Source organism: Betta splendens, chromosome 4 (assembly GCF_900634795.4).
Source record: "Betta splendens chromosome 4, fBetSpl5.4, whole genome shotgun sequence".
NCBI lineage: Eukaryota > Metazoa > Chordata > Actinopteri > Anabantiformes > Osphronemidae > Betta > Betta splendens.
Genome location: NC_040884.2, coordinates 13,538,714 through 13,565,908, shown reverse-complemented (window position 1 = coordinate 13,565,908; position 27,195 = coordinate 13,538,714). Strand labels below are relative to the sequence as shown.

Genomic DNA, 27,195 nt, shown 5'->3' with positions numbered 1-27,195 from the left:
AGAAAGACCTGCTTGTTCTGTGGCCCAACCTACACCAGATATGTTGTCAGCCACCTCGGGTCACACATCAACATTCAAACACTAACTGCAGATTCCAGTACCTTGCTTAGGTTGTTGTTGTTTTTTTCAGTGATTACATTTCAATTTGACATGAAGTTGTTCTGTCTAACCAGCATCACACCACATATAATACAAAGAGAATAAACAATTTACACATTAAAACCTAATGTGACCCAAAACAATCGTGCTCATTGTGTGTCTGCATAAACCAGCGGTTGGATTTTTTCCTTACCTCTAAATCATTCATGAAGCCAATGGCATACAGGCTGATGTGTGACTGGTTGTCTTTTCTGGCCTCACTTGCATCCACAGGGCTAAGGCTCACGCCCAGAGGACTACTTGATGGTTTCAGGGTTTTAGGTCTTTCAGGGGGGTCTGTCAGTCCCTCTACACTAACAGACTGGCCCAGGTTAATAGAAGACACAGAACTAGCCCTTGATGAAGACGGGTAACGAAATATTTTGCGCTGAGCCACTGGCCTGGGGCTGTTAGGTTTAGGGCTCATTGGCCGTACCGGGCTCTCAGACAAGCCCTCACTAACCACTCCATAAGACCTGGTCCAGGAAGGTGAATGATGATGAGTATGATGGCTTGAGCTGGGGCTCAATGATCCAAAAGGTCTGTTGTGATTGGGCTGAGGGGCTCCTGAGTTATCAAAAAATGAAGGTAGTCCAGACATGCTCAGTGTTCTTGGTAGACCGTTTGGAGAACCTTTTCTTCTTTGGCCTTCAGACCTGCACCCATGTGGGTTTTCTCTTCCAATCTCCTTTGGAACTACACATTTAGGCGTTCGATCCATGTGGTTAAATGCTCTAAGTGAGGCTGGTGACCTTGGATTGCTCAGCCTATCTAGTAGCGGAGAGGACATGTGCTCTACACATTCCTGCCCAGAAGCTGTGTTGCTGCATTCCCCATCTGGAACCGAAAAAGTTCTTTTCAGCAGTTCAGTCTCTTTAGCCTTTTTTAGCTTCCTCCAGGATTGTTTTACTTTACCAGAATCAGCTTCATTGGCTATTGGGGCCTGCTCCTCGTTCTCCTTATCCACAGAGCGTGGCTCAAACAGACTGGAAAGGGACTTCTTCAGTTGAGTTTTTAAACTGTCATTGCTCTTGCTCTTTTTGCAGGTTTGCACGTTATTTGATTGGACTTGTCTAGTAAGGGTTTTATCTGGGCTTGTTTCTCTGCCTCCCACCTCACCAGTCCCTTGACTTGCTAAATGAGGAGTTTGAGGAGATGAGTGCAAAAACCCACAGTCCTCTTCGGCCTTCTCAGTACATGCTGGAGGAGGAGATGGTTGAAGGGTTTGGGTGTGGATATCGCCTTTAAGGAAAACCTCCTCATCGGAGTGGTCTTTCTGTAGTCCTTGCTCAGAGGGAAGGCCATCACTTCCTCTGTCTGACATGTCCTCGGGAGCGTCCTCACTTTTGGAGCCCTTGGAGCCCTTAGCCCTCCTGAAGGAAGGCATTTTAGCAAAGACAGAAAACTTAGAGCCTTTATTTCCTGATTGGTTGCCTTTTGTTTTACTTCTCTTGATTGGTCTGTCAGGGTTAGAGTTCATATCAGAATGAGGGTCCTCAAACTCATCGCAGTTACTGCTAGCTGAGCTGTAAGACACAGCATCATATGCAACAGTCAGAGGCCTTCCCTGCTTTTCACTAAGACCCGGTGTAGAAAGTGTCACTTCACGTTCCAATTCGGAGGTTGAATTTTCGTTTTGCTCACTGTGGTGATATGAACTCTTAAAAGTGGAGCTGCCTGAATGATTAACAGTATTCCTACCCTCCTCAGCAGGCCTCATGATCTCATATTCTTTATTGCTTTCTGTTTTTAAATCATCCGTTGTGACACAATTTTCTAACAAACTCTCAGCCTCCCTGATTGGTTCTAAACTTCTAATAGCATGTCGGTTGAGGATGGCATCAGGGTGTGGGCACCTTACTACCCTCACCTCCTGCTGCAGGATTGGAAAGCTCACTTGTGTGTGTTCTCTGCACTCCTCAGCCAATATATAATCCTCCAGTGGTTCAGATGACTCGTCCCTGGGTTCCTTTTCCTCAAAATCTCTTTCCAGCAGTCCACTTAAAGTTGTAAGGTTTTTACTGACCTGATCTGACCTAAAACTAAAGCCAAAGTTGTTATCCTCAGTACAGTTCTGTGTCCTCAGTTCTAAATCATCTGCTTTAACAAAGTCTTTTAGCAAACATTCAGGGTCCTGGCTGCTCCGAGTGGGTATGTGATCCGGTAAAGACAAGAACACCTCAGATTCCTTCTGAATGTTTTCTACCACAGAGTCTAGCTTCTCATTTGCCGATACATCACCCAAGGGGCAAATTTTTCTCTCATTTGTTTCTCTTTTGTAGCCTCTCTGGGCCCCCAGTGAGAAACAGCCTACACCCTCTCCGGTACCCACCCCTTTTATACTCGCCTCGGTGTTATTGTTAGAGTCTGAGAGCAGAGGAAAGGTTGTTCTCGGTCCACAGCGAGATTCTACGTCTTTCACGTCATGTTGAACGTGCTTGTAATTCCTAGAAGTTGTGCTAATAGTTGTTTGAATGACACCTGAGTGTTGCTGTCTACTGCATGGAATAGACTCTGCACCAGCTGGACATGTTAATGTCTTTTCTGTATTAGTTGGCGTATGTTGTGCATAGAAGTCAGAGTCACTGCTGCTAGATTTTGGAATAGGTTTTTGCTCATAATGCTCAAAAAGTTCTGTTGTACCAAATTGCAACTGTAGATGTCCTTTGCTTACTGCATCCACAGTTTGTTCCTGGTCAACATAAACATGACTCCTCTCTCCCTCCCAATCCTTGTTTTCCTGAAGGGAGCAGGGTGATCCTACCCTCCTCCTCTCCCCTTTAAAGTCCACCGATAACAGAGCGGAGGTATCCTCCTCTCCCTGGTTGCCAGATACAAACAGTAGATTATTTAACAGTGGGTTATGAGGCAGACATTCCTCAGACCCCTTAACAGTGTCAGACTGGATTTGACTTGTCTGTGCTCTCTGCAAAAGCTTTTCCACAGAACAGAGCTGCCTCGGAAAGGGTACTTCTACGGTAGCACACCCCTGATCCAAGGGACTAGAGATTAAATCCTGAGTTTGACCTTGAACTTGCCACGGTTGCAACCATTCTTTTTGAAGACCTTTTTGATTCAGTGGCCTCCCACTGAGCTCCTCTCGGTATGAGTCTGTCAACGGGACAAGTGAGGCTGGATTAGAAACGTGTGGAATCCCAGTCAGCTCAGCAGCACAGGTATCCAACGAGCTAGAGGCTGTGGTCTCAGTGGAAAATGTGATAGAAGAATGGATTTCATTTACTGTCCCAGGTGGCTTAGTCCCCTTTGTTGTGGCGCCAACACACCCATACTCCTCCACAAGGACATCTGACACCGTTGCCTGATCCTGGGGTGCTACACTATTACAAACCTGAGGGTGGATCTTTGACAGGTCCCTGTTGAGGCTCTTCTCACAATCTCTATTGTGTGTCAATACATTTAGTGTGAGTGTGTCTTTAATATCTGACTTTGTGTAACGTAATCTGCTACTTGTTTTTGTGTCATGTGGTTCAGTAATGCTTGGACTTGTAAAAGATTTCTCTGTAATTAACTGGGAATCTATGTGCTCAGTCTCAGATTTTGAGTGCAGTGGTGGATAAATGTTGCCTAATGTTTCGCTGTTTCTTACATCAGTGAAGTTTAAATCAGCTATGCTTGTGCTGTCCTTGCTAAGAGTCTCTATATTGTGATTACAATATGTTCCCACATGCCCAAGGTCCCTTTTATCTATTCTCTGCACTTTTACAGCGTCTACTTCTTTTTCCTGTCCATCTCTGAAGCCACTGATGCAATTATTTAAATCTGTACTTTTCTCTACAAAGTAAGTGCTGAGTAGCTCTGCAGTATGTGCTTTTACATCCTGAGCATTACAGTCTTCTAATCTTTCTTCCTGTTGTTGTGTCTCTACAAGCTCGTCGACGGTGGCATCTATATGTACAGGTATGGTGCACACTGTTGATTCAGTCAGTCTGTTGGGATTGCTTTGTTCAATCTGTGCATGATGTGCCACTTCTGAAGTGTACGGTGAAGTGTTTACCTTTGTGTTAAAGGTGTCTGTGTTGTGTTGGCTTTGTGCATGTAAACTGTGTGGCTCCGTGCCAACGTCGCCTTGAATGTCTTTGCAATCGGCCTGTAAACTGGACTGTTCTTGGTTCAAGTTGCCATTTATTTTCTCTGTACTTGGCTGGGTTAGGGATTGGTCTCTGGTGCTTTGCTTTAAGTGAACAGTACAGTCCAGACGATTCTCTGAGGTCTTCCTCCTCTTACAACTGGAATCTCTCTGTGGATAGGTCTCTGTGGCATCTCCGTCAGTGTCCTTGGCTGCCAGTAACTGTCTCCGACTGGATTTACTGTGCGCAGTGCAAAAACTCCTGCCTGTTGCTCTCAGTCCATCACATCCACCCTCTAGTGCCAGCAGGACATCCAGAGAATCCTCTCCATCCGAGCTCGAACCTGAAAGGTTGTCGCTGTGCCATGAGCAGGGCTCAAAATAATCATCAGACGTGTTTCCCCCTTCTTTGCTTCTTGTGCATAATTTCCAGGAGTCGGTACAAAGTTCCTCCTCGCTTAAACCTAATCCTTCAGACACGTGGGGGCAGTCTTCAAGGGCTTCCTGAGGCTGTGGAGTAAGAAAACCAGATTAAAACCAGTGCAATAATCTAGTGTTCATTACAGAATCTACCACTAGCACGTCATGCTAAGCATTTGTATGTACAGTACAGTAGCTATTCCTATACATTGAACCAGTACTGTATGTCATGAGGTAAACTATGAAACCATATAACCCTCTCATATGAGAGGCAATTGTTTCCCAGAAACATACGTACATATGTCCACATCAATATTTAAATCATGTATTGAACAAAATACAATAACGTATATACAGTAATAACTACAAATATTGAATAGTAATATGCACAGATGAAAAAAACTATTCAGTCCGTAAAGACCAGAAAAATTGTTTTGCTGTTTGCAACATTTGGCTAAAACCTGAAAACAAAAACACAATACATGTTGTTCACAACGCCTGGCTATTATACCAGTCAGAGAAATGTTCAGCATCTGCATGGAGCATCCTTAAAAACATCCATCAGCTTCCTCCAGATACTGTACAGAATTAAAAATCACAGCTTTTTACACTTTCTCTGCATATTTGTCTTTGAATCATCAAAGCAATGTCCACACACCACAGAGTTTTACTTACTCTCAAATGCCTCAGTGCACCCGCTGTGTCCAGCACCAGAGCAAAAAGACGTGCACCAAACCAGCTCAACACTGCTCCCATGGCGTCCCTCACACATATGCTCACACACATAACCACACAGCTCATACACATACTCCAAGGGTGTTCTTTTTCCTGGTGCTACATGTCCTGGGCTTCTCTCTCCACTCCTCTTCCTTTGTCTTTGTGTTTATCCTCCATGATCACCAACTGTGCTTGCTAAGAGCACTAAGTGTTAAATTACAGATCCACCCCTTTCTTCGTCTACCTGCCGAGACAGGCTGTTGCATAAAGCCTTTACAGCAAGATAACTGTACACAAAACCTCCCTTTAAACTGTGAGGTATTGATGTGGTCCCTCTACGGCAGACAGTGACTTAATCCAACTTCAAAACAGCAGGTACAGTGATCTCTGTGGCTCAATAACAAGAAAAGACACTAAGAGGCCTTGCTATAAATACATGTCCAGAGGAACTTCAGGCAGAGCAGTGTGCTGACAAATCAACTCAAGGACAGGTAGCCTTGATGTAAGTTAGTTAACGAACACACAGCTCTATGGGTTCTGCATAAATGAAGCTCTCTATCAAACAATACTTTCTATTACAGAATATTTATCTTACCTTTATTATGTATCATCATGCAATTAAATCTATGTTCAGATAAAGAGTATTGGAAACAGCATTACAGTTTTTACACCCTCATTAAAAATGACTTACAGGGGGCATGTACAGTAATGGTTCTTTTACTAAGCAGTAAAATGTCAGCTACTGCAAACTATTTGGCAAGACACTACTTCTCCAAATACAGCATATTGTAAAATCCTTTACACCAGAAATGTAAAGACTGCAGGATATGATTGTAACCAAAGCCAACACTAGACTTTACAGAACAGTAAATATGCAGTTAAATGCACCCAGACCACCTCTGCATGGGAGAAAGTGATCACAATCTGGCAGCTGCCAAACTGACTAACGGGGAGCTAATTTGCTAATTAAATGAAACCTTGAGAAACCTTAAGAAGTACAAAGCAGCTGACAACTTAAAACATATAGAGAAATATAGAAACCCATCACTTTTGCATATTGTACATCATTTTCATGACCGTAACATTCATGTTGTTTTTTTCAGCAGGACCCCTAATCCTTAAAAGCAAAAAACATTATTCTGCATTGGTTCCCCATCAGGCATTATGAGATTACAACAACAACAAAACATCTGCCTTTCACGAGACAAATAATGCATTTGGTTTTCTGTATTGCTCCAAAAATTATATTATTGACAGAAGAAGCAACAGTAAAAATATCTGCATATTTGAGTTTTATATACTTTTATAAGTGTTATAACTGTGTGTAACGATTTACATGTATTTAAATATTTATATTTGCTATAGCTGATATAAAAAAAAACATAAAATATGAATACCTGTCTCAACATAGGGACAAAGACTATATAAAAATGCGTTCACTACCAAAATCTAAACAATGTTCTCCAGTAGAACCCCATTTCCTGAACCCACCTGCCCACTCAAATCAGAGGGGCGCGGCCAAAGGAGAAAAAAAATCTAATCGCTGGTTAATCCAGACATGCTCCATTCACAGAGTCGCCTGTGTTATTTTCTGCTAATTAATTAGAGTTGAGTGTCCAAAAGGAGCTTAAAGGCTTAGCAGAGATCTCTTTCTACCAGATAGTAGAATGGCTGACGGAAGCACAACACAACAGCTCCCTATTCAGGCGTGTGATTGGGCGATGTTATTATCCCTTGTTTCATGCACAGCTCCCATCTGACAAGTCCCTGAGGTGGAAAATAGATTTTCTCAAATGACAGACAAACAACCGATTTGTATGAAGGTATTTTTCTCCCAGTGCCTGAGATAACCCAGCACTCGCAGTTTCTGCCCCGTGACATCACCTTACCAGCGTCTGAGGCAATGTGCCTATCACTCAAACACATCAGCAGTGGGTTACAGACAGTGACTGTCACAGGAGAAAATGAAAAGAACCATCTCTATATTTATTATTCAGTCAGAGTTACCAGTAAGGTGGCACGCGTTTAGACAAAGACAGGGGTAAAAACTATCATGTGGGTTTAAGCCTGAACTGTTGATATGGTGAAGACTGATGAGTGTGTAGTACTGCGCAGTAGTGTGAGTACCTTTGTACACAGAGAACACATGATGGATAGGCCAACGTGTTGAGAATCTCATTAGTGTTGGTGAAGAGAGCTGCAGTCAGCAGCCACAGCAGATGCAAGGTGTGAACCAGTTTCAGCAGTAACTGACACAAATGCATATTCCACTATACAGTAGTTGGAACTGATTATTTGTACTGCATTTATAGCATGGTCTCCATGGCAACAACCACAGAAAAGTAACCCAGGAATTCTCTTTGTGTGTACAATATTTGAGCATAGTCCATGTTGGCCACTCTGATCTGTCATCAAACTGATAACGGGTCCAGAACAGTCGATGATGGTGAGTAGGTGTCATCTTAAAGCTGTGTTTGTCTGAATGGTAGAGTTGCCATGGAGCCCTGACGGCCACATGAATTAATTCAGCACATGAAGTGTGTTAAACAAACACCGCACAAAACCTCAGATGTGAGACTGTGTTGCCTACAGTACCTCCTCACTTTAATTTGACCATCTCATGCTCATCTCTAACACTAAGCTAAGTCTGACTGTGACGTTTACTCTAAACCCTCTAACAAAAACACATAATAAAATCCAGTAGAACTGGCCTTGAATGTGAACTGAGCCTGACCCCAGTATGAGCCTCAGACAGAGAAAACCCAAACAAAAGACAAGCTTGCAAAGTAAATCTTTACAGACACGCGCACACAAACACACACAGAGCTGTGCAAAGGATACAGACAAGACCAAGAGGAAGACACAGTCAGACAGGATTCATAACATAATCCACGTCCAAGGTCCAAGACACTATATACATTACAAAAACCTTTCCTTCAGAAAAATGCATTTATTTAAATACCAAATATGATCAACTGGGTTTATGTTTATCTGATGAAGATGATGAAGACCTCTAGTGGCTGTGTGAAATATGACTGACAGAAAGAAGAGTTACAGAACATGTTTACTAACAAGTATCTTGTTGTAAATTATTATTATGTAATGTTTTTGGACTGTGGGAGGAAGCCGGAGAACTGGGAGAGAACCCACATGAACGCAGGTAGAACATGCAAACTCCACACAGAGAGGCAACCAGTCCGGGCCGGGGAATCAAAACCTCTTTAAAAATTCTTCTGCAGATAGAATGGATGGACGAATGAACGATTAGATTATTAGATATTAGACTGCTGTTTTTCTTGCATTCAGTCATTGCTCACTGGAAGGAAAAAGTGAGGGAGCAGGACCTTCTGTTACTGTGAGATTCAAACCTGTGACCTAAGTTTCCAAAATAAGTTCAACATAAAAGAGAAATTTGACTCCTCATTAGCTGCATTTCATGTGTAACCATTGTAATTCCGTGTGTGTACTGTAAACACACACTTTTGATGCACTGTTTGTGTACCTGCACACACGTCTAGCAGACGACTGCAGGCTACAAACAGGTCCAAGTCATTTTATTTCACTAAAGACTGAACTAAAGTCAAAATATGCCAATAACAAGCAGGAAGTGAAGACAGCTGCAGTAAGAGAATCACCAGGGAATAAACAGCATCTGGTGAAGTCTATCAGTTCTAGACCTGAGGCAGCCATTTACTGAAGGGAATTCCTCCCAAGTATTAAACTACTAATTTAATTTGTGGCTATGTGTGTCGTTGTCCTAATACACACTGGCCAAACTAAACAAGAGTTAATCCATCAAATTCCATAAATATGATTTTCCCACAACATTACACAACTGCATATTAGAGTCGGTGTTTACTGGACACTTTTGCATACTCTGTTATGCTGTTTAGAACAGTTGACACTGTGAGTATCGCTGAGCTGCAGATCTACTGCGCTGCATGCGGTGACAGTGAGCGCTGAGGGTTAATCTGAATAGTAATAGTTTTCCCCTCCGACAGCAGACATGCTTTTACTCGCACAGCTTTATCCAGGATGAAACATGCACACTGGCTCCACTCTACCCCAGAAACAATACTAAACAAGTACACAAACAAACACACACACACACACACACACACACACACACACACACACACACACACACACACACACACACACACACACACACACACACACACACACACACACACACACACCCACACACAGGATACCTGCCTTTGGATGATCTACTGCAGCATTTCACCTTCCCCTCCCTGGTCCCTCTCCTCAGTGTTTCTGTCCAAACTGTTGCTGTGGTGCTCTCCAGCGAGCCTGCAGACGCCACCCACACCCAGCACGGACGGAATGTGGCCGTGGGTGCTGCAGCCACACTGTCAGGACCCTGGGGAGAGCTGGCTATTGTGCCAACAGGGCTCCACTGAGATCATGCATATACTGTACTGTACACACACACACCACAGCAACACAACCATGATGTACATGAACGCATGCATGGTCACACGCTGTAACACAGCTCATCGTTCTCTATTCCCAGACACAATATTCCATGCTGGCCTTCACCTCACCCAGAGCTGAGCCTGACTTCTACTCAACCTAGTTACAAACAGCCAGACGCAGAAAACACCTAAAACTGTCTCTTTCCTTTGTGTAACAAACAGCAGATGAGTGACATCTGTGCAGCATCAATTATTCATGGTGATACAGTGACTTTTCCAAACACACACACTCACCTTTGGTAGTATGTTATCTGGCAGACGATTAATACAGGTGTGAGCGTTGGCAGACTGAGAACTACTGTATTGTTCTCACTTCTGTTCTCTTCCTCTTCTGTCTGGCCTCAATCTAACACTGCTTCCTCCATCCATACTGTCGCCCCTCCTCCCTCTGCCAGCTTTCTGAGGTCATCCCCAGATTGTCACCTACTGCCTTACAACTCAGCAGAGAGGAGGAGGAACCTGATCTCTATACTGGGAGGGGAGGCTGAGAGTGTTGGTAGTGATGGAGTGGAAGACGATACCTCAGTGAGGACTAGATCTCACGTTGTTATTTCAAGGATTTAAAGGATTGGAAATGCTAAAAATGAGATGGAAATAAAATGGTTGCCTCAACACAGCGATTACAAGACACCCATGTTCAAAATACCTCATAGTTTGAAGACAAAGGCAGATAATATGAGTCAACAGCAAACCAAAACCACTCTCCGCATCCACTGGGAAGCGTTCTAAGGTCATCGGCCGGGAGTCAATGTGACCTTTACATCTGACATTAGCGATCCATCTTTGAACAGGGATTTCTCCTGCTGCTATCAGATTCCCAATCCATTCATGCCCTCAACTGCCGCTGTTGACAACAGTTTGAAGGGGTCAAAGGTCAAGACACAGGGACCCACTAAAAGACTTGAGTCTTTAAATCTTGTAATGCAAATCCAGTATTATAAAAAAGCACAAGTCATGTTTTTGGGACTTTTCCTGAAGCAACAAGTGATACAAATATGGGGTCATACAGTACCTTGCAGTGATGATACTGATGCAGTATTAACAATACAAAGATCATCACAGGCTGCTCTGATTCTATAAGACACCAATATTTCTTTCTTTTGATATTTGTATCAATGTGTGACTCAAAGCATTTAATCATCTACAGTGGCGTTAATGGGGAAAATCTTTAATACTGTATACGTGGTTACACACAGGAAACAAAATAGGCTGACTTAATGGAACCTTATAGACACACGTCTCAGCTTACATCAATCACTCAATTATTCATGAGAGGAAAAGAGCTGCTGCTGCTCAGAGACACAAAGCACCATGAAACTACCTCCCATTTTATGTCGCTCACATTAGGATTGTTTTCCTTTGTCTAATAAATTAGCAGGTGTAAATATAATAAAAATGTGTTGCTAAAACATACAGTATAACAGTGATGATCTCAGCCAATGCCTGATATAAACTATTCTACAATGCATGCCGGTACAGTATAGGAACAATGAAATAAGTTTTATTTATATTTTCTATGCATTTAGTGTGTGTTAAATTACTATATGACCTATTCATTTTGCCTTTATCCACTAAATCAATCACTTTTCAGAGTAACTTGAGCTTTTCATGCATATAACTTCAACCGAACACACACACAGTAGCAGAGAAGTGCATTAGATTTTACTGCTGTCCAGCAGAGGGCAGATAAAACCTGCCAACACAAATGTTAAGTACTGCTATTAGTTTTCATGAGATGCTGAAGGGCACTTCTAATGGGCCATAAATCACCATAATTCTATATGAAAAAAAGACAATAAAGCTTCTTTTGTGATTTGTGGGCAGAAATGATGTCAGGCAACATGAATAAGTAAAAAGGTCAACCAAGAGAACGCAGACATCACCAAAACACACATCACAGACAGAGCACATTGACCTGAATGCAAGTCCTAATCCAATGTTGACCCGGGTCAGCGCCAGGTCAAGATGGGTCATGAGATCTTGGAAAGAAACTACAGCCATATGCGACGTCTACAGTATGTTGTAGCCAACCTGGCCCCACTGCCTGGTTGTAGCCTTGACAACTAAATATAGCATCTAAAACGAACCCCAACCAAAGCTTAACCTTCCAACAGCACTTTGATGTAGGGACAAGTAACAAAAAGGTACACACACACACACACACACACACACACACACACACACACACACACACACACACACACACACACACACACACACACACACACACACACACGGTCCATTCACTTAACTCAGCTTGTCTCTCCTCCAGAGGACACTACCATGGAAACATGGCACAAAGGGAGGGACCAGTGAAAACGGGCCACAAAGGTCTGGGATAGAATACCAATTACACAGTGTGGGAAAGAAGCAGCCAATAATTACATGTGATTCCCCACAGACCATTATTCTGGCCAGCATTTCCTCGTGCAGCAACTCCGCCACGCACACGCAAACACGGCAGCTTTGGACAAAACTAATCATTACATAGTCATTAGAATACTGTGAGCTGCCTAAGATGCCATCCAATCATTCCTAAAGCACCACACCCATGGGATTATTATTGTAGAGAATGTGTCTGTGGACAGTTATGAAACCTTTGTGGACTCAACTTTGCTCATCTGAACAGACTGTACTATAATGTGAATAAGATTTGCTTATTTATTTTTATTGGTAGTGTTTGCTCTCCGTTACAGTTACAAACAAATAACAAACTGACCAGTTAGTTTGCCAGCTCGTCTGTGACTGCTAAGTATCCGCAGATGAGCATCATATGTTTGTGCATTTTACTGTTGCTAAAACAGTAAACTGGCTCAGAGAGCCGCAAAGCCGTCTGTGTTGGGATGGTTAAGGTTAGAAGGTGCTAGAATACACTATGACAACAAATGTCCTCATGACTACAGAAAGACCAACATTTGGAATCACTTTTTAATCTACTCGATCTGCATCTTAAGCTTTTTTTTAGTTTTCTTCTTTCCAAAGAAAACACTTCTCAACAACCACAAATACAAGTATGTTTAGTGATTAAATAAGATTTTCCACATCTCGGCACGCTGGAGACACAACCTGGAGATTAAGTGCACTGTAATGTGATAACGCCAACCTGCACTGACAATAAGGCTGGAAGGGGAGGGTGGGAAACGCTCCAGCCGCATCTGCAGCTTTCAGCTCGTTGTTATCTTTTACCAAGCTGACAAATCAAACCAGCCCGGCGTCATGTAAAAACAAGACACACTATGAGCTCACACAGGCTACTACAGTTTCAGAACTGGAAGTTAACTGCAAAAGATTGTATATTAATACACTGATGAACCCACAATTAATTAGCAGCAATTCATAAAACAGAAATGATTGTTAAAGTAACTGCTGTCCGATAACAGAGACACCTTGGCTTAATTTCGATCATATCTCACAGGCAGGTAAAATAAAATGTATTGCAATGTATTGATTCTCCAAACTGTGTTAGACAGATAAAAACACTTTGCTGTCTGTAATCCTAATAAAACATGAGCAAACCCCCAATCCTCTGAGAGTAAACCAGGGTAAACAGACTGAACCACAAAGCAGAAGTCTCTGCTGTAGTTGTGTAAAGACTGATGCAGATTAGGGTCAAGACATGGCGTACTGTACCTGAACTGTGTGGTCACCAGGGCTCAGTCTGGCCTGGTATTGGCTGGAGAAACAGCTTTACAACTTTTACTAATATCACTAATGTGCACTGACACACTTCATTGAATATTCTTAAATACAGTATTAGAGCTATTTCCACAAATGATCATGCATCAAGCATAGTTTCCCTCCTGGTAGTGAACCAATAATGGGCTTTAGTCCGACATCATACAGAGTGGGTGGCATGTGCACATGTGTTGCCTCGCGGAGCTGCCCAGACTGGACCGCTGAGCTCCCAGTGGACTGAAGCTGAGGGTCTACATGCTGCACGTCATCTGTCTATGACTTGGTACTGTATCACCACAGTCACTGCAGCAGTCTGCAGTGAAATACCTGTTATGGATTACTGGTTTCCAGATGTTTTTCTCAGGCTGGATAGAGCTTACATTTCACATGTCAAGTGACCTGCATTAAAAATTGAAATTGGGGACAGTGTCCAAACCATAATGAAGATTACAAAAAAGTCTTTAAACTTCAAGAACAACTTAAAGGAACATAAGGCTTTTTGAATCATCGTGATTGTGCTCACAGTGTCTTGACTGAATATCTGTAGTCAATGTTTAAGTTATAACCTGTGACTGCAAGACCTGCAGGGAAGGTTGTTAAAAAAAAATTAAAAGAGACGCTCCTTAAACCTCAGATTACATCTCAGTGTCTGCAATGTCAAATTTCCCACATAAACTGTACATAATCATTTTCACTGGTACATTATTTAACACTGGTCCACTACTGTATGTAATGCAGCCTGACATCTTCTTCTATGCTGAAATCAGGCAATATTAATGCCACTATCCGCTTCTGTCTAGCTACTTTAACTTGATTAACATGTAAAAGTTGAGAGAATGCTTCTTTCAATATTTCTGCTACAAAAACAACAACTGCATATTTGTGCCCAAGTTGAGTAGAGCACAGAACTGAACAAAAAAAAATCAATGAAAGCTGTTGCGAGAAAAGAAGGATAAAGCAGAGCGTATCAGTTCCCACAATTAGGAAACTCTGGGTTGCATCTCTCCATTATTTCCCACTGTGTGCCGTTCACGTTGTGAAGCAAGGCTGAGGGTGGGTCAGGAGGGCAGGGCTCTCTCAGGCTGATGGACAGCTCACTTGTCATTGTGAGAGATTTTCCTTCAGGACATTTCTCACATCGCTGTTATTAAAACTCTTTGTTAATGCGAGGGAGTGTGTAATGAAACCATCAACAGCCTGGGGTTTACCCCGCTCCAGCTGTTAACGCTGTCCGATTAAAAACTGGGTGTCTGAGAGCGCAATACGCCAGGGAGCTCTGTCAAATCAGTAAAACAAGCATAATCTAAATTAATGTAACATTCAATACCCTTTCATAACAATAAGCCTGACATAAAATGTAAAAGAACAGCATACTGTGCACCCGTCTACTTTGCTAAGTCCTTGCTAGCTTTTCATGGCAAATCCAAACTCCATCACACTGGATGGATCAAAACTATGGGAACTCCCACCCAAGTCTTTCCACACATGTTTAACGGGGTTTAGTCTGTGCTTTGGTTCAGTCTACTCAGTGACCGTCAGAGACACTTCCTGCTCCCACTCCAGTGTTGCCTCAGCTGTTTGCCTCGGATTCCTGTTTTTCCGTAACAGCACACTCTGAAACATGCTTTCAACAAGGACCTCTGTGTTTGGACTGCATTCATCCACCGCTATCTGTGTCACTCAGAGGCACCTCCATTCAAGGCTCCCCACAGTGTGATGCTGTCACCATGATGCACTCTTATTCCTCGTGCTCTCCAGGTTTTAAATGCTGTGACTGACAAACTACAGGCAAGGCTGTAATGTGGCTTTTGCTCGTAGTGGCCTCTGTTTAACACAAAGGCCCGACTGACGGAGTGCCGATGAATGACTGCTGACGTCTTTGTCACATCCCTGACCAACCTTCTTCTTACATGTTCAAGCTCAGTCAGTTCCTCCATTTCAATATTCCTGAGGCCACTGTGCTCCTGGAAACACACAACACTAGACTTTTTTTACACTTGTCCTGGTCTGTCTCTCGATCTAGTGTTATCATGAAGAGGTACACTCTATCTGTACTGTAATACAGGTGTGTCTGGCCACTCAGTTCAATATACCAAACAATGTTTAACAAAAGACTAAATCGAGGAACGTAAATTTCTTTTTACACTCTGACAGTACGACAACAAATCTGTGAACTTCATCCATGACTGTACAAAATCTCCTAATGTTTATCAACTGGTTACATTTATCAGTTCAGCCAAACAGAGTGATCCTTTAGAACCTGGGTTATTGACCTGCATGACAGGAAACACTGATGTGCTGATTTATTGATCTTTGAGGCACAGTTAAATCCATGACATGAACTCAGAATCACTGTCCACGTCGCCACTAATGCCATGTAAACCCTGTCATGTTTGTACAGTAGCTTTAAAGACAAATGAAGGCACGCTGTTGAATATGAACTCCCTTACAGTGGATTCCCACAGGTGTTCATCTAACAAACCTGAAATTTAGGGATGCATAAAGTAACTATCAGGTACAATGTTAAGTAACTGATTGAACCTACTACTGATATGTTTCTGTTTGGTGTGGAGGCCTTTGGTTCTCAGTGTGCAGCAGATGGGAAGCAGCAGACGCTCTAACAGCTGAAGCTGCTGTCAAAGCCTCCCATCCCCAGTAAAGCTGATAATAACCTTCTAAAGCTCATGATCATTTGTCGTACACACCTCCGCTATGAAGAAGCATGACATTACGGCAACTCACGTTTATCACTCAAATGTTGCCTGCTCACTGTAAGAGGTGCAGCATACTGTACTGTACATCAGAAGCTAATGATAGACAGGGACGGGGAGAAGCGCTCTCTTGGACCAGTGTAACCTATCAGACAGCATTATAATCATTCAAGCAATGTTTCTCTGCGTGTGAAAGCAATACCCAGGAGGCAGCGGAGCATGGTAAAAGGACTCAGCCTGTGAAATAACATTCACAGCACCCAAAGCCTCTTGTTATCATCGCACTTCCAATAAATGACGGCAAAGATCGGTTTCCAGGCATGGGTTGGGCAAAACGGTGACAATGATATGTTGTAAACAACATAAAGAACGCCAAGTCGGCACATTTATCAACTAGTAGAATAAATTACACAAATGAATACAAAACCTTTCAAAGTCACAGGACTTACCTGGAAAATGGTGCGTAGAAAATACATAACACTGAGCATTGTTTAAGATCTCAGTTAGGGAGAGACCGGCACGCAGCTGTCTTCCCCCTCATCCACTTGAACGGGACTACTAGCTCTCTGCCTGTGTTGGAGCAACAACTTCACAACCTGCTGCAATTTTATTCAGACTTAACCCCAGTGACACAGATCAAGGAGGGAGGGAGGGAGGGAGGGAGGGAGGAGGGAAGGTGGAGAAAGTCTCTTTACAGGAATTATGTAACAGTCAAACCAACAGAGACTCCACAGGTGGAGGACTTCACTAAACATGCAGGGGATGAACACATCATAATGTAAAATGTGACACAACTACACAGTAACACACAAATATAAGAAGTACTTGCAATAAAAACAAAGAAAGTAGGTGTTAATGTACTGTAGGGCCTAGTCTTCTATTCACCGACTAAAGACCTGACTGTTAATAGACTTGTCCATTGTGTGCGTACTAGAATGCTGTGATGTTACTTTGATGCAAGTTGAGTAGTTGGAAATTCCCACACAGTTTGAGCTGGTGGCTGCACCAACATAAAGAAAGGGCCCTGCCACACGACAACACGGAACGCAGGACACTCCTTCTGTCTAGCTGATGATATCATGTCTATTTCAGAAGTCATTACGGTTGTCCCTTCAGAGAAGGAGGCTCCTGCTGATTTCCTCAGGAATAGTAATTCCGATTTGGAAAAACCACAGCTTGTTTTTCATTTCTTCAAAATGTGACAATATGTCAATATTAGCACGACATTGAACTTAATAATGACTTGCAAATACAAGATACATTTTTTTGCACCACAATGAACAAACAGATTTCTTTTATTGTGTGTGAGCATAAAATACACAAAGCTCGATCTTCACATCCTCGTGAATAATACATCAGTTGAGAAGAGGAAACAGTGACTTCACTGTTCTATTAGCAGAGCTTAGTGTGAAAACAAAAGATCGTCAGGGCCCGCGTGCCTTTACATCAACTGCACCATGAGCTTCATTGGAACCCTCTTACACATCCTGCTAGTGAGTAAAGACTAAATACTCACAGACCATGGAGGTTATTTCAACTGATAGGGGAGTCAGTGGTGTGTGGAAAATGTCACTTGATTGTTCTATCAAAACACACTGTACACAAGCCAGTGCCCTCGTACCAACAACGGCCGGGTCACACAAAAGACAGGATGCAGGCCAACACATCGCTTTACATACACACCAGTTACAATAGCACCTATTTGAAAGTATGTTTTTATGGACACATTGTAACAGAAGGGAATAACCAGTGTCAAGGACAAATAATGCCCCCTGTTGTGTCAACACAGAACTACATCATATTTATTTCCCTATTTTGTGTCACTGTGGTTCAGCTTGACCCATACACACTGAATTACATCTGTAGTACATTTACAGGCAGTGAGTTGAGCATCAGTGTTCAGCTTTCAGGAAAAAGCCACTACAGCTCACTGATTCCAACCCATTTCTCAGGTGGTTCCATGTTTGCAGCCGCTACCTTTACAATCTCCACATCTCAATAACACACTTATTTTTAAACCTCACATCCAAACGCCAATTTGTTCAACTTGTTGAATGAATGGAGCAAACTCTGTTGTCTAATTAGACATGTGGAACCACAGCCACACAATGACATGTCTGCTGCCTCCAGCACTTCTAACATACTGTAAAGTCTAAGAACTTCAATGGCCAGTGAAGTTCAGAAATGATTTAACTTTTCATGATTTTGCTATGGCAATACATGATCCTCTGGAAACCTACAAGAAAGTCGATTTCAACGTTTTAACTCACAGCATGAATAAGACAGTTGAATGTCTTTGAATAGTTCCTTACCTTAAAACTATGTATTCCTGACTGCATGATATGCCACAAACCTATGCATAGGCCCAGATACGCTTGAAGCCATCTGCATACACTGTCATATGAATTATAAAGGGAAATAAACGTGGTTCTGCAGCCCTAAAACCAGTAGTCCCCTCTTAGCTGCAGCCATGATTCAGGCTACTCTCTGGCAGCCCAGCTTTTCTCTTCCCAGAAGTCCTGAAATAAATGGCTGTGTTCTGGCCGGGCTCCCGGCTGCCTGTCAGAACTACAGAGGGAGAGAAACACTGCTGTGCTGTACGAGCCAAGGACGCCTGATTTAGATATGTGCTACATTAGAAAAAGACAGACACAACCGAACTGAATCTGACTGCTCAGACCGTGTGTGTCAGCAGAGTGATTCAGCATGTCAGCAGCCAGGATGAGTCATGTGCCTAATTTATTAATCAGCTGACAAATGATCAAGCTGCTACGACTGGACAGGGCACGCCCACAGGGGAATTACAACAAGTCACAACTTCCCTAAAAACACAGCTAATCAGTGCTCCAAAGTCCAATCTTGAGAGGACCCAAAAAATTATTTGTGGTTGAGTGTGATTCAAAGGCAAATCTCTCAATGTACAAATCTACTGAATGTCAAACGACACAAATGTTTTCAATGGTTGATGCTGACCTTTAGAGAGCACAAAAGGGCAAACGCTTCAAATGCACAGATGTGTGATTGTCCAACATGTTGATCCCTTATATCACTTTCCACTAGAAGATTGCCCAGACTTTCATCAAACTCCAGCTACTTCTATAGTGCAGTGTCCTAACCCACTTCCTACATGTCTTACAGCACATGCCAAAGTATTATAGTATATAGTATATATAAGTTTTATAACTCAACACTTGAAGCACCTTTGGAGATCAGGCTATTATTGAACCCTTAAAAAACATTGCATGATGTGCAAGACTGCAGGTGATTTTGACTAAAAGACCATCTCCTGATAAAGGTCTTTGTAACAAACAACGGGGTCATCTGTTGAGGCAAGACGTGCTTCAGTTAGTTTCTGCCGGAGCAATTCACAGGCACACAATTAGGACAAAACAGGCTTAAAGATTTGCCTGTTCGGTGCCAGCCGCCACATTTTAGCCTGCACTGGAACCTGTCAACCAGAAACACATCAACAAGCTCATGCATTAATGCCTCGCTTTCAGATGTTGCTTTGTTTCCTGTGGGAAAGAAATAGGCGTTGTGAAAAAAGACTTGTTCACTGGGGGATCTTGATAAGCAATTTAAGAAAAAATGTAGCTGCTTCTTATTTGCTGACAGAATAATAAAACCAATGTGTGGCGGATAAATACTCTTAAGGCTTATGAAAGAATTCAGGACATGAAAATTTATCTCTGGGCATACATGAGAAGGAAATGCCAACTGACAAGATGATCTATACTCTTATATTATTCTTAATTACTCAAATAAAAAAGGCTCCTCAGGGGTCTGTTGCATCACGCTGTGTTAGCTTTAAAGAATATTAACTTCTCCACAAAAACATGCAGCCTGGCCTCTGTTCAACAGGGAGACAAGTGTGAAAGACACCCCTACTGTACAGTATGGGCCTCAGCATCCACTGCTCCCATGTGCTCACTTTGTACAAGAAACTAGGACACATCAGGTGCAGTGTCCTGCTGTAAATCCACCAGCTGCACCAGTCACAGAATACACTTTTCATTGTATTCACATTCCCAGTCAAAAAGATGTTGCGAGGTGTTTACCCAATTGTTTGTTTAGTGCCATAACCGGATAACTCAAAGCTCAGAGCAAGGTCTGCTAATTTCCACAGAAAGGCATGTACATACCAGGAGTGTTAAACCTGCAAGACCAGCTCCCACATAAAATAAATGACGGACAATGCACGGAGCACACTGTGAGCTTTGTGCTGCAGACTGCTGTCTAATAAAAAACAAAACATTAATGGAGGTAGAGCATGGGAAAACACTTGAACCCTTAGCTTTGTGCCTTGTTACCAGGAGGAAGAACAAAGGCCACGGACTCTTTGGATGGCTTCTTTAATGAAGGAAGCGAGGAATGAAGAGTTGGCGTTGTCCAGACTGGAGGAAGAAGCTGAGGAGGAGCTTATCAGCAGCGTAACTGGCACCCGGTCCTGCAGGTCTCCAGTATCGTACAGATAATGGAAACACATATTGTCATGGTCAAAATTATGAGTGGTGTATATTCACTGTAGCAGAGATCAATGTAAGCAACAGAATACAAGCAAAGAAGGACTTTTCCAGTTTTATTCTGCGAGAAGTTTGTGATTGGCCACAGAACAATGAAATGAAGTGAATGAAGTTCCTATCTAAAGAGTATGTACTGTATGTACAGTATGTGTAAAAAATTACCCATGTACAACCAAAAGCTGCTTTACAAACTTACTGAACCATTAGTCTTATTTGCCCAATTCTTCAAAATGTCTAAACACATTTTACAAATGGTGAAAAATCATGTTATCAAACTACTTCAACAATGTGTGCTCTGTACTACTCCATCCAGAGTGAACAAGTACAGCATCTCTTGTTTCAGCGTGAGTGAAAGACGTCCGTATTTCCTGGGTAACCAACAGTTACATGAGGAAATCATCATGCATCCAGTCCTTCATTAGCATAACAAGTGCTGCAGGAGCCCGGGCCAACTTGTGAACCTCAAAGACTGTCAGCGCTTGTGAAATCAGCCCCCTCCCACTTTTCCCCACCCCTTCCGTTTCTCCGCAAGTGGCCACTTAAAGCTGGGCTTTGTTTTTTCAAACCGAATTACTGAACAAGGAGGACATGCAAATCAGCTGCCCACCGCCTGGCAACTTGATGAGGACAAGAATGTACCACCGGGTCCCTTCATTTGGGTCCACTAACGGGATTTGAATTTCTGTTTATCGAGCACCTCAGAGTATGAAATCCAGCCTAACTAGTACCTTTAATAAAACACGGTAGAAAAATCACATTAGTCACTAATGAAAATAACTGTTAGTTAGTAAACAATCATATAAGAAAGCCATGAAGTAACAGCTACAACAGATTTATTGGTACCATGGTAAAACTGTTTGACTAGACAGGGTTGACGAGACAACTACTGTAGCACATAGTCAAAGCAAATTTTTTACTCTTGGTTTGTGTATTCATGTACAGTGCATTACAAAACGTCCACAGTGGTTAAGAGTATGATAAAAGTATGGGAAACCTAGGAAACCCACCTGTGATGGAACTGTCTTTTGACTGACAGTTAAAATTTCTGCATGATTTTTCTAGATTCTCAGACACTATCTGTGTCTATCTTCACCACCATGAGGGTCCTGCTGAAGCTCTTCTGCACGCTGTCTGAGTCGCTCTGACTGTGTGGTCCAAGCCCTAATGAGGCCTGACAGTGACTACCGGCTGCACATTGTCAGGAGCAACTGTACAGTGAGAAGAGAAGCACCATCAAAGCTAAGGGCCACTGGGGCAAAGCTCATTAAATGAGGTGTAATGCTATGTTCCTTCAAAACAATGAAAGATTACACTGAGTCAGATCCACTGGTCAGGAACCTTCTCAAAAAGGTCTTGTTGCTCATTTGTTAGTTACAGTGTGCTCTTATCCTTTGTCTGCGCCACACACACACGCACGCACGCACACACACACATACACAGAGTTGTTGTGCTTGGTCTAGAGGGCCAGAGAAACCTAATGACCAGGCAGGGTAACCACAGGTCCAGAAAAAGAAAAGCAGTCAGTCAGTCATTATGCTCCCTCTGGCTCATTTTATTCCCCTTTGTAAGGAATGCTTTCTTTGGCTCGTTCCTTGTTGGAAGAATTTGGGTTAGAGGTGGATCAAAGTAACCAAGTCCTACTCTAATGCCCTGGCTCAAACTCATAAAACAAGTGATGTCATAGACATGTGGGACGAATGCACAAACAGGAGCAGACGGTCAGGTGCTGTCTGTCTGCGGCAATGTATGTAAACCTACCATCACTAGCACTGAACCCCTGACAAGCACCTGCACACATTTGTGTTCTCACATACATCCACAGCACTCCCAGTGATGAACAGATATCTTACATATGTCACTGTATGTATGTGTGTACAATATGTTGATTAGTCCATACTAAAATGAGGTCGATGGAACATATGGCATACATTTTCAATGGGCATGTATAGTGAAATATAAGGTTCTTGTGTTCACTTCCGTACAGTATATGTGTGTTAATACAGTCATACCGTAAACTATCATACATAACTGTTTGTAATTATTTATCAAACATACAATACAGGTACCTACTATAGGAAAGTGTGGTGCAGTAAACTAATTCACATTTGGAGCTCTAGTGGGTATTTGGAACAGCAGAAGTACATATGTACAGTAGGGTTGATTATAAAAACAACTACTGTGCAGTCACTGGTGATTAGGGAGAACTGTAGCTCATTAAAATGCTTTAACAGTGTCTGGACAAGAACTGAGATCTGTGGTGTTGAGTTATTGGGGGGAGGATAAACACAATCCGGTTGGTAGGTCCTTATTTGATTTAGGTTTTGTCAACATCTTATTATTGCATCCAGATAACCTATTAGTGTGCTGAATGATCAAACAGAGAATAGAAAAAGAACATTGACAGCGCGCATTAGAGTAAGAAGGAGAGAAAGAAAAAAGGTGGAGCTGAGCGAGAAAACAGAAAGAGAACAGCCCTGCAGGTGGTTCTGCTATGGCTTGTGCTTGTATAGCTGCCAATGAAGCCAATGAAGCAGACAGAGTAGAATCATCATTGATGGTTTTACCTTTGATGGAAGCCACACAACGTACTTTATGCATGCTCTTATCCAATATAAATAAATCCATTTTTATCATTAATAGAATAGCTAGCACATCATTCAGTCCAATCACCCTCACTCATGAGGCCGGTTCTATCATATGTTGCCCGTTTACAGAGCATATTGCTGCAGGGCTGGGCCAGTTTCCCTCATTTGGGCAGGACCCATTTCCTTAACGTGTGGCAACTGATAGTTGCAGAGCCTGTTTATGACATGGTGCTCTGGCAGGTAGACATGACTGGGCTGTTGTTTGTCCATCATGCGTAAATAAGCAAATTAAGAATATGATGAAGAACTATGTTCGTATCAAATAAAGGGCAGGAAGCATCAAAGGATTAATTAAGGAACTGAGACACACCTAAAGTCTAAACAGTACTGTTTCTGTAGGAATGGCAATATTACTAGATTAGTATATTCTATAGAAATACCTGTAGACATCTAGAGAGGTTGGGAACATATCAGGACAACGACACTAAGGTAAATAAATTCTATATTCTATGAATATGTACTGTGGAATTTGCATGTAAATTTCACAGAGAGAGCACGAGAAGCATTCACCCCCCCCTCAGCTTGACTGGATGTGAAATGAGAAATTCCTGGGTATCTCTTGTGTCAACTTTGCAACTGTGTTCAATTTGCCTTGCCGCTCCGTCACCCCACCAACCCCACTCCGACCCAAACCCTGAGAGGTATGTGACAGCTTAGCACCGAGACACTGATTTACTGAGGAGTGCGTGGGTCTATTTCTCACACTTCTACGCTGGAAATGAAAGAAAGTCACTGCTCTCTTGGCTGACTTCAAACTTCATTCTAAAATATGTAAAATCAGTTCTTCCAAATAACACAAATATAGATATACAATGCCAAATTAGAGTCAGGTGGCTTCACTGACTCTACCCGGGACCTGCATTCTGCAAACGTGTTCATGCATGGAGACCAAGACTATATTTTATGCATGAGGAATATTAAAACATAAGATAAAATGATTTACTACAGAGAATGGAATATTGCAAAATTTACAGTCATCTGTGTATAAAAAGACAACTGTACAGTTAAAGCCATCATTAAAGACATAAAAGAAATATGACACACGCAATACTCAGCCAGCAATAAATTAAGTCAACTAGAAGAAGGTTTCCCCACTCAGATCAAACAATGGCCAACAATTATGCACTATAACTGGCATAAATCAAATCTTGTACATAATCACTCATACGCCGTAACTACCGAGAGCTATAAGTTTGGAGACGACCAAAATTACACACAAATGGTTTCATAAGAACATGGTTAATATCCTGCAGCGGCCAAGTCAGCTCAGGCCAGTGGAGAAGTCATTGGGCTGTCCAGTCAAGGTTTGCAGTGAAAAATGGGCTCCAGCTATGAAAAACACCTGCCTGCAACTTTACTTATACTATAATCAGCTGATACCAAGGTCAACAGTACACTGTAACAAAGCTAAACATCAATGCTAAAAAGGTCCCACACTGTGTCTGATTCAGACAATGTGCTGTAATATGCTGTGCAGAGACACATGCAGCCGCACTAAAATAACACACAGTGAACTTGTCAGTTAGCACTTGGAGCGGCCTTGGCAGCTTTAAATGCTATTGGAGATGCCTCAAACAGAAAAAACATTAAATACTACAATGTGAGTAACTGCTAGTGAAAGGAAGACTTACTGGTACCAGAACTATTTGTGCAGAATCCTGGATGTGTTGCACAGTTGCTAGGTTTGAGGTTTTCCTCACCAAACTATTTTGAACTACAACTGTTGGTTCTCAGTTTAAAAAAGAAGAAAAATAACTTTTGGAAAATGACACACCCAGTCCATTTTTAGGGACTGAAAGAATTTTATTGCTAAAATGAATAATGTGAAAAGAACTTTTGAAAAATTAACATAAAGAAAATACTAATTAGTTCTGGATGCAATTTCATTAACAAGATTTAACAAACAAAGTAATAGAAGTATCACCAGGCTCAAAACTTTCATGAATTACTGAGAAGAAAATGTTTCTTCTGAAATGTGGGACAAGGGGTCCTTGGTTTTTTTTTTACATACTATGGGCAGAGCTGTCCAATAGTACAGGAATCCCAACCAAACCACCAGGTTACTCCCTAAATTAGAGAGCTGGCTCTGCATAGTGTTTACTTACATTGTGACCTTGAAGTCTGGAATTGAGTTTGGTTTTTGTCATAATGAGCTTCACAGCCTATAGAAACCACCATGTGGACCACTGACTGGCAGACTATATGAGCTACTGGGGTTCAAACATGGGTCACAGTATAGGAAGCAAATACATTCATATGCACTGCAGTGTGAAGGTGCCTCAACATCACAGAGGAGGTCAGAAGGGATTTTAAAAGGTTTATGCATTTCCACTTGACTCAACATTTTTTACACATGCAATATTGAGTGCACTATAGACAATGCAAAGCTCAGTCACTAGTTGTAGTCAGGCCATCTTTTAAAAAGCCTATTAGCAGCTAGCTAGTAATCAAGTAAACATTAAGCATCTGAAGCTCAATCCTTTTAACTACTGTACAGTTTGGCATCTGCCACGAGCATGTGGAATATTTCACGTGAGCTTGAAATTATTCAACCCAGACTACCTACTACTACTACTGTTAAACTATGTATGGGCAACATTTTTTAACTTGCAGCTGTTTGCAATGAACAAAGGAAACAAGGACTATGTGGTAAGTCAAAACACCTAATGGTTCCTTTTTCTTCTACATTGGTCAACAAGAAACCAATTTTGCCACTTGCCACTCAGCTGTCAAAGATGGGTTAAGTTATGTTATTGAAAGCTAATACTAAAGTCTATACTATACTACTATAGTCTTTTGTAATGAATTACATTTACTTTTATAACAGTAAAAGGCTGTTACTGTAAAATCCAGGAGGCAGTATTATTATGTATTTTGTATTATTATACAAAGATAAAGGTGACATCTTGTGCACAAATATGATGGTTACATATTCAACAGACATGTTACATCAAAGTGTCAAACTGAATGCTAGTTTATATACAGTATGTATATAACCCAAACTTCCCCCTTTGCGCTTTTCAAGCAAACTGTTCTTGAGAGATTAATCAAGCTGAGTAAATGAAATGGTACTTAAAAGAATACCAGAGCAGCTGTCAAAATGTTCAAAAAGATACAAAACTGCATTTGAAAGTTCTTCTTAATTTCATTTTCTTAATTTCATTTCTTGTTGTGTTAATGTAGCAATGAGACAATGACTGTGTTTTCATTCTTGCACTCAAGTAACCCTGATATTGCACAGACTCTTGTTACCCCACCCTTATTTTGAAACCAATCAAATGACGTATATATTTCAGTAATGACAATCAGAAGGTAAAGATGGGGTGACAACATTCAGTACACTGAATATACACTACAACACTGGGAAGAGGTCCTCTGTGCTTTCTTGGATAAAGTCAACATGACTGATTTGTAGTATTTACAGTGCACTCCATACTTTATCTGAGTACCTTACATCTATGTGTGACCAGCTACTGTAAGCTCATTTAAAAACTGGAAAGTGTGAGTATTACCTTTCCACCATATACGGGTGTAAATGAGTAATTATGTTTATTACAGTAATTGTGCAATTATTGATAACAGAGATGACTGCACGTAGGACTGACGCCGTTGCAAATCAATGCAAGCAATAAAATGTTTTTGCTGTTTTCACAGTTTTTGTATAGAAACGCATCGTCCTCTAGGACAAAGGCACCAGACAAGCTTCAGCCTGTCGTCATTACGTCGAGGCGGCACATCTGCCGTAAGCCACACCAAACAACGGTGAGAGGATTAGCACAT

General features: G+C 41.9%; 1 protein-coding gene across 1 annotated transcript in view; it reads right to left on the bottom strand.

Annotated features, from left to right (window-relative positions):
* arhgef4 (Rho guanine nucleotide exchange factor (GEF) 4) overlaps window positions 1-27,195 on the bottom strand; it is a 65,006-nt gene that overhangs the window by 34,298 nt on the left and 3,513 nt on the right. Inside the window, exon 3 of the mRNA XM_029149416.3 lies at window positions 293-4,735. Within this exon, the coding sequence (XP_029005249.1) occupies window positions 293-4,735 (4,443 nt within the window). The remainder of the gene's footprint in view (window positions 1-292; window positions 4,736-27,195) is intronic.